Source organism: Arachis stenosperma, chromosome 7, assembly GCF_014773155.1.
Source record: "Arachis stenosperma cultivar V10309 chromosome 7, arast.V10309.gnm1.PFL2, whole genome shotgun sequence".
Taxonomy (NCBI): Eukaryota; Viridiplantae; Streptophyta; class Magnoliopsida; order Fabales; family Fabaceae; genus Arachis; species Arachis stenosperma.
Genome location: NC_080383.1, coordinates 38,127,238 through 38,136,446, shown reverse-complemented (window position 1 = coordinate 38,136,446; position 9,209 = coordinate 38,127,238). Strand labels below are relative to the sequence as shown.

General features: G+C 35.4%; 1 protein-coding gene across 1 annotated transcript; it reads left to right on the top strand.

Moving 5' to 3' along the window:
* The first annotated feature begins 4,428 nt into the window (after positions 1-4,428).
* Positions 4,429-5,565, top strand: LOC130939718 (uncharacterized). Its single transcript, XM_057867806.1, has 6 exons — positions 4,429-4,449; positions 4,540-4,813; positions 4,913-5,012; positions 5,101-5,225; positions 5,334-5,418; positions 5,508-5,565. Exons 1-6 carry the CDS (start codon positions 4,429-4,431, stop codon positions 5,563-5,565), a joined length of 663 nt encoding a protein of 220 aa, XP_057723789.1.
* The last annotated feature ends 3,644 nt before the right edge of the window (positions 5,566-9,209 follow it).

Here is a 9,209-nt window from a genome sequence, read left to right as displayed (position 1 = left end):
CTGGGCGTTTAACGCCAGGATGGTGGGGAGGAGGACAAGCAAACCTCTAAGTTTGGTGTGATTTGCCATGATCACTGAGCTAAAACTCATTAAGATCATGGCACCTAAGAGAACAGGAAGAGCAAGGATGTGAACTTAAGGGAGCTGAAGCGCCAAAGGATTAATCCATGAAAAAGCACCACATATTTTAGAGGAGCACCTACTCCCCAAAACAACAGGTTGTTAAGTTCTAATTCCAGCTTTAACTCTGTGATAGTATTATTATAGGATTTTACCTTAGAAGTTATATAGTAGTAGTAGTAATTAGTATGTCTATTTTGATTTTATTTCCAATTAAGCTGTAATTTATTTTTCTCATCATCATCAGGCATAAATAAAGTAGTAGAATTTTTTAGAATAAAGAAGTAATCTATATTTATGAGTTCTTAGTAATAAAGACTATAATTAATTATATGTGGTGGCGATACTTTTTGTTCTCTGAATGAATGCTTGAACAGTGCATAAATTGTACCTTGAATTTGATGAATATTGGCTCCTGAAAGGATGAGGAACACGAAAAATATTATTGATGATCTGAAAAATCATGAAATTGATTCTTGAAGCAAGAAAAAGCAGTTCAAAAAAAAAAATTTACAATCAAAAGGAATAAAAGCCAAGCAGCCCTTAAAACCAAAAGGCAAGGGTAAAAAGGATCCAAGGCTTTGAGCATCAATGGAGAGGAGGGCCCAAGGAAATAAAATCCAGGCCTAAGCGGCTAAAACAAGCTGTCCCTAACCATGTGCTTGTGGCATGCAGGTCCAAGTTACAAGCTTGAGACTGAGTGGTTAAAGTCGTGATCCAAGGCAAAAGAGTGTGCTTAAGAGCTCTGGACACCACTAACTGGGGACTTTAGCAAAGCTAAGTCACAATCTGAAAAGGTTCACCCAGTTATGTGTCTGTGGCATTTATGTATCCGGTGGTAATACTGGAAGACAAAGTGCTTAGGGCCACGGCCAAGACTCATAAGTAGCTGTGTTCAAGAATCAACATACTATACTAGGAGAGTCAATAATACTATCTGAATTCTGAGTTCCTAAGGATGCCAATTATTCTGAAATTCTAAAGATACAGGGAGATGCCAAAACTGTTCAGAGACAAAAAGCTACAAGCCCCGCTCATCTAATAAGAATCTGAGCTTCATTTAAAACTCTAAAATATATATTACTTCTTAAATTCTGTTAGAACCTATTTTATTCATCTAGTTGCTTGAGGACAAGCAACAGTTTAAGTTTGGTGTTGTGATGAGCGGATATTTTGTACGCTTTTTGGGGGTAATTTCATGTAGATTTTAGCATGTTTTAATTAGTTTTTAGTTAATTATTATTGGTTTTTAGGCAAAAATCATATTTCTGGACTTTACTATGAGTGTGTGTATTTTTCTGTGATTTCAGGTATTTTCTGGCTGAAATTGAGGGAGCTGAGCAAAAATCTGACTTAGGCTGAAAAAGGACTGCTGATGCTGTTGGATCCTGACCTCCCTGCACTCGAAATGGATTTTCTGGAGCTACAGGAGTCCAATTGGCGCGCTCTCAAAGGCGTTGGAAAGTAGACATCCAGCGCTTTCCAGCAATATATAATAGTCCATACTTTGCGCAAGGATAGACGACGTAACTTGGCGTTGAACGCCAAGTACATGCTGCTGTCTGGAGTTAAACGCCAGAAAAACGTCATGATCCGGAGTTGAACGCCCAAAACACGTCAAAACCTGGAGTTTGACGCCAAGAAAGGCCTTTACACGTGGAAAGCTTTAGTCTCAGCCCCAGCACACACCAAGTGGGCCCCAGAAGTGGATTTCTGCACCAATTATCTTAGTTTATTCATTTTTCTGTAAACCTAGGTTACTAGTTTACTATTTAAACAACTTTTACAGACTTATCTTGTACCTCATGACATTTTCAGATCTGAATTACATACTTTGTGACGGCATGAGTCTCTAAACTCCATTGTTGGGGGTGAGGAGCTCTGCAGCGTCTCGATGATTTAATACAATTCCTCTGTTTTCCATTCAAACACGCTTGTTCTTATCTAAGATGTTTATTCGCGCTTAACTGTGGAGAAGGTGATGATCCGTGACACTCATCACCTTCCTCAACCCATGAACGTGTGCCTGACAACCACCTCCATTCTACATCAGATTGAATGAATATCTCGTAGATTCCCCAACAGAATCTTCGTGGTATAAGCTGGATAGATGGCGGCATTCATGAGAATCCGGAAAGTCTAAACCTTGTCTGTGGTATTCCGAGTAGGATTCCGGGATTGAATGACTGTGACGTGCTTCAAACTTTAACCTGCTGGGCGTTAGTGACAGACGCAAAAGAGGGATTCTATTCCAGTAGGAGCGGGAACCAACCGGTGATTGGCCGTACTGTGACAGAGTGCGTGAGCATTAGCTTTCACTGCGAGGATGGGAAGTAGCCATTGACAACGGTGACACCCTACATAGAGCTTGCCATGGATAGACCTTGCGTGTGAGAAGAGGATTCCAAGGAAGAGTAGAAGTTCAGAGGACAAAGCATCTCCAAAACTCCAACATATTTCTCATTACTGCCTAACAAGTAACGCTGTCCTCTTCTTTTATTTTTATAATCAAATCTAATAATTTCACTTTTAATCATAAACAAGTAACTCTATTGTTCAAGTAGCCCAAACAATTTTCTTTCACATCCTGACTAAGATTAATAAAATAAGTATTAATTGCTTCAAGCCAATAATCTCTGTGGATTCGACCCTTACTCACGTAAGGTATTACTTGGACGACCCAGTACACTTGCTGGTTAGTTGAACGGAGTTGTGGTCACTCGTGCCAATTTCTAAAATCCAATTACAAGGAAAAAGGATCACAATTTCGTCCACCAGCACAACAGAAGGAAGAACAAAGAAACTGCAAACCAATAGGTTGTATCCATACTTAACTCTTGCTGTTGAGGAATACTTTGACTTATGCCATGCTAAAGTGTTCATCTAGTACAAGTAGAATCATTCTTTACAATAAGTAAGCTAGTCTAAGTGTGTGCTTGTGTGTTTACTTTCACTTAACTAATGCATGCTCTGTTCCCTAAGCCTTTTCGATTCAATAAAAGAAATGTTTGAAACATGAAGTAAAATGGTTCATTGTTAGCTAGGAGTCAAATAATAGTAAGTGGAGGTATGTATGTGTGATTGTGTGACTCACTTTTAGTGAATAAAAGGAATAGAATGTTTTCTTTTTAAGTAGAAAGTAGCTCATTGTCTATGAATCTCAAATAAATAAAAAGTCCTTGGCTGAAAAGAAAAAAAAAGTGGAATAAGAAAAGCCAAAAATGGCAACAACAAGAACAAAAGAAAGAAGAAATAAAGCTAGACACCAATAGCTTGAACCTTAGAGTATATGCCTGTGGTGTCTTTGTACTAGGATCTGCTTGGATTATTAAGTTCTTTGGAGTGCATTAACACTTGGTAACTTGGGTTAACTAACCCGGGATTATCAACTGAAAATCCACCATCAAGAGCAACCTAACTACAAGGCATTTAGTGACCCAAAGAGGTGCTGGGCATCAATGCTCTAAGAAGGAATGTAAGCCAAGTGTCTAAAGTGAATAATGTGTCAAGCACAAATAAAGAAAAGAAGCTTGTTACACATGACACTGAATTAAAGCTTATAAAGAAAATTTTTAGTAAACAAGGACAAAAGAATAATGAGAGGTCATAGCAGTGTGTTGCTTGATGCTTAGAGGAAAATTTCTAGGCCTACAAGTCAATAAGAAGTGAGTAGTTACATATCTGCATAAAACCCCATGAGCTACCAATAATCTATTAATATATAATAGGAGAGTAGTAAGGAGGTCTTTGATCGACAAGTGGAGCATTCCATACTCGACACGTGGAGCTGTGTGTGGTTGACAAGTGTTTGCTTTTAGAGTTGGGCACCTGGCAATTTACAAAGCAAAGAAGTATGCTTATACAAAAAGAGTCCATATACAAAAAGAGTCCATATACATTATGCTTATACAAAAAGTAGACACCTGACAATTTTGTTTCCCATTGTCTACGAAGTAAAAAAAGTCCATATACAAACAAATAAAAATATCATTCAGATAAATAAAGTCAATACTGTCCAGCAGATAATACACATTGGATAGCAATACATTTAATATCTATTTCAAGGACAGATATAAACAAATAGATTTGTGTTCACTCCCCATTCTCCTATTCTTCTAAGGTTGAATCTGTGAGAAAGAAAAATCCTTTCTAGGTTTGTTAGTTGGAACAGAACACAATATGGTTCAATCATATGATTTTATTGAAGATGTTAATGCAAAGAAACTTGCATAGAGTTTTGAAGTTCATGTTATTAGGATTTGGGAGGTTCCTAATAGATTCAACTTGAAGGAGCTTAATTCTATCGAAATGGTTCTTCAAGATAGTAAGGCAAGTACATACAAATTAATGACTACTAGCTATCAATATATTTTGGTTATGAATATTTTGATTACAATGTACATTCTTAATAATGTGTAGGGTGGTAGGATTCAAGCTTCCATTCCAAAATCCTTGGTGAAGAAGTGGAGGGGAGTGATTATTGAGTTCCAAATGTACACTATGAGCAACTTTATTGTAATTAAGGAAACCAATCCTATGAAGAGAGTCACACCAGGAACATGGGTCCTTACTTTCTCACATAGGACTAGGGTTGATCATGTTGTGAATCCAAGTTTTCCACTTCAGCCTTTTCGCTTTAGGACGATTCCACAGCTCATCAATGCTGGAAGCTTGGTCGACAATGATCTTTTTGGTAAGTTAACTTAATATAGTTAATGATATTCATGCTATATGCAAGTCATTTTGTTTTAGCATTCTTTAATTTTTATTGTGGTGTCTTTATGGTTTATAGATCTTATTGGCGAGATTGTTGGGAAGGAAGAGCCAAAAGATTTAATTACTAATAAAGGGAAAGAGACAAGACGTCTGGCGATTGTGTTGCAAGATCTCGAGTACGTTCACTAATAATAGTCATTTTTTAATGATAATCCTAACCAATAGATACGAACAAATGAACATATCCTTTATAATATATGTCAGGAACAATAGGATTAATTGTGTGCTGTTTGGTGGCATGGTGGACCAAATACTACCACATTTTGAGGAAGGAAGGGTGGAACCACTTATTGTCGTGCTGCAGTATTTCAGAGCAACCAGGTGGAATGGTATGTGTTTAGGGTTGTACAAGGTTTTTGTTTTTTGTGAACAAATAAAAATACCATCAATAACAACATTAAGAGCTAACTTGACAAGATATTAACAATATATAACAGAAAAGACATCTATTCAAAGTCACTTCGATGTTTCCAAACTACGCATAGATGACCAGCTAGCAGATGTTGTGGGGTTCCGAAACAGGTTGGTAAACATACAATTAATTGGAGTATCTCCAATACTTTTTTCTGTGTAACAACTAATATGCCTTTCGTTTTGGAGCAACAATACAGTAATGGATTTTGCAATGTCTTTCAGGTTGCTAGGTGGTGCACTACCAACTTCAGTTAGAATAAGTCAGGTTACATCCCAGGGCGCCTGGTCTGCTGCAGATGAACTAAAAAGAGGGGATGTTGTGGTGAAATCTATAGAGGATGTCTTACTCTCCATGGAGGTGAAATTTCATATAAAAAATTATATGAAACTTTTAAGTTATATATTAAATATTCACTCATATATATTCTAAATTTTCAGGAAGGTCCAACTTGGATTGCAGGGAGCATTGTTTCTATAAACGCTGGAAATAGTGATTGGTTTTATAAAGCATGTAGAAAGTGTCCAAAGAAGGTTGAAACTCCAATTGGAAATCGATATGAATGCAGCAAATGTGGCCACACACATGGTACTGCAGCAATCAGGTACAAATGCTTGCCAAATAATTTTATCCGACCAAGGAATAAAATATACACCCAAACCAATGTTTTTAAACTAATACTCACTTTTGATATACAACTATTAGGTTCAAGGTGGAAGTGATGGTATATGATGGGACTGGGAGTATGACGTTGCTGCTGTGGGATAGAGAAACAACCCAGCTTTGTGGGAAAGTAGCTGACAAGATTATGGAAGAGGAGGTAAGTTCAATCAAGAGTTGTGTTGCAAGATCTCGATTAGGTTCAATAACTACATGTAGTTAAATTTAAGTAAAATTGGTTACTAAAAAAGCTTTTAATATTTGTGTTAGTGTTGAAATTTCAGAAGATTAGACAACGGTACTTAAAGTGCTACATATTCATTTGGGTGTAGTGATGAAATGTTTATACAAATTTTCTAGCAAGGTCTGTAAGTAATATATGATACTTATTGTAGGAGTCTAGAGGAGATGAGTATCCAGCAACTCTTGATGCTATGATGGACAGGAAATTACTATTCAAGATTAATGTCAAAACTGCCAATATAAAACAGTATGACCAAGTATATACTGTGATGAAAATCTGTGACGACGATGACTTGATTGAAAAAGTACAATCAAAGGGGGTCCAAAGCATTCCAAGTTCAAATATTACTATATATTTTCTAAGTTATCCCAACTCATGGTTTTTGTTGCATGGATAGATATGAACTGTGATCTATAACTGCTAAGTAGAGCCTAGGTGAATATGTTTTCAGGAAAATGGGTGCAGTAACTCAATTGATACTTCAGCGAATGTGGTCAACCTTAACACTGATACTGATCCTCAGCTGTCTATGGTAAGCGTTTATTATCTTAGAGTTACCATGCTTGCATTAAGAAGTTTTGTTGAAGTGCGATTATTATTGACACATATGTTAATATAGGATTTGGTGGAAGAGTGTGTTGATAGTATCAAGTCCAAAACTCCAGCTAAAAGAACTCCTGGGTGTCTAAAGTCTGCCCCGCTGATACTGAACGACATTGATGAGGAAGGACAGTTCTCTACCAATAAAGTTAACAAAAAGGGGGACAAGAGGCAGAAATTCCGGATTAATGATCCTAACAATTGATATTACTCAAGTGGGTGGGGACTCAATCAAGATTAGTTGTTGCTTGAAATTTGATATGTTATAATTAAATTTGAGATATTATGTAACAACGGTAGTTGGCTAAGACAATATTTAGAAGGATAGTTTCTACTTATGAACCTTAAAACTAATATGATTATTGTTATTAAGTTAACTTTTTGTATGTAGCAAATTTGATAGACCTATCGGCTAAATCTTTTACTCCTTATAAACTATATGCTTCAAGAATACATGATATATCTTTGTAATTAGTACATAATATTTACCTGAGTAGTTGCAGAATAGTGCAATGCGAAAAGCATTAGTCTAGAATCATTTCAAAATTTGATTTGAACAGCCAATGCAGAAGATGGAATAGCAATTGTACCTACCAAAAATAAGGACACAATGTTTCAATTACTGTGGTTGTGTAAAGGTAATTATCAGGCAATATATATCAAATAAAACTGTTGCCTTAAAATGATTATAAGAAAAATTGGGTTAATTTAACATTGATGATACCATCCCGCTTAGTGGTTAGAAAGAACTACATAAGGTACTACTTTTATATTGGGAGAAACACAACAGCTAACATTTCAAAAAGTATGCAAGAGGATTAATACATTCCACATGTAAAAGAAGCAAGATATATTCAAATAGCTATTATCAAATTTCTAAGACTTTTTTTTTAGATTAACATTGCTATAGCTTTCTTGGTCAAACTTTGACATTTTATTGTTGCAAGTTATTTGACAAAAATGTGACTTGCAGCTAATAAAGTACATGATGGCCATAACTCTATGCATGGAGTAATACTGACTTAGAAATAAAATAGCAACAGCATAGGGCATATCAAATTAGTGAAAAACCTGGAAAGAAGTCATCAGTAAGCAATGGTATTCTTAGTATCTATTTTTTATGAGCAGGGATTTTCTGATTTATAGTATAGACCATAAAGCCAGATACACTATGGGAAAGATCAATACACTATCATGGAATAGGTTAATATATAGTGCTCTGTTTTTGAACAGAATTTTTGGACTCTAGAGAAATCAATCCTTTCCAATAAGCTTAACAAATGCACTTACTTTATCAGCATCAAGTAGATAATTAAAATACAAGATAGTCATGATTCAAGCAAAATCATTTCCTGACTCATTCAAACATTAATTTCCTTTTGCAATATTTAGTTTTCAAAAATACTTTATTAGAGCAAGATTCATCCCAAACAGGATACAGTTGAAAGAGTATTATAAAAAAGTAAATGAGAAAGAACCTGCTAAAGTAGTCTACCATTGCACAGTATACTTTCATGATGGTTGTCACATAGAGCTTAACAAATTTATGTAACCTGCAGCTAATAAAGTACATGATGACCATAGCTTTATGCATGGACTAATACTGACTTAGAAACAAAATAACAACAGCATAGGGCATATCAAATTAGTGAAAAACCTGGAAAGAAGTCATCAGTAAGCAATGGTATTCTTAGTATCTATTTTTTATAAGCAGGAATTTTCTGATTTACAGTATAGACAATAAAACCAGATACACTATGGGTAAGATCAATACACTAGCATGGAATAGGTTAATATATAGTGCTCTATTTTTGAACAGAATTTTTGGACTCTACAGAAACCAATCCTTTCCAATAAAGCTTAACAAATGCACTTACTTTATCAGCATCGTATAGATAATTAAAATACAAGATAGTATTGATTCAAGAAAAACTATTTCCTGACTCATTCAAATATTAATTCCCTTTTGCAATATTTAGTTTTCAAAAAGTACTTTATTAGAGCATGATTCATCCCAAACAGGATACAGTTGAAAGAGTATAATATAAAAGTAAATGAGGAAAGACCTGCTAAAGTATTCTACCATTGCACAGTATACTTTCATGATGGTTGTCACATAGGGCTTAACAAATTTATGTAACCTGCAGCTAATAAAGTAAATGATGACCATAGCTTTATGCATGGACTAATACTGACTTAGAAACCAAATAGCAACATCAAAAAGCATATCAAATTAGTGAAAAAACTGGAAAGAAGTCATCAGTAAGCATTGATATTCTTAATATGTATTTTTATAAGCAGGGCTGTTTTGATTTAAAGTATAGCCCATAAAGCAGATACACTGTGGGAAAAATCAATACACTAGCATGGAATGGGTTACTTTATTAGCATCGTGCA

Excerpts from the sequence above, each read along its gene's own strand:
- LOC130939718 (XM_057867806.1), top strand. The coding sequence starts at position 4,429 with ATGGTTCTTCAAGATAGTAAG. Across the intron at positions 5,013-5,100 it reads ATTGTGTTGCAAGATCTCGA|GAACAATAGGATTAATTGTG; the intron begins GTACGTTCACTA and ends AATATATGTCAG. Across the intron at positions 5,226-5,333 it reads CAGAGCAACCAGGTGGAATG|AAAAGACATCTATTCAAAGT; the intron begins GTATGTGTTTAG and ends AATATATAACAG.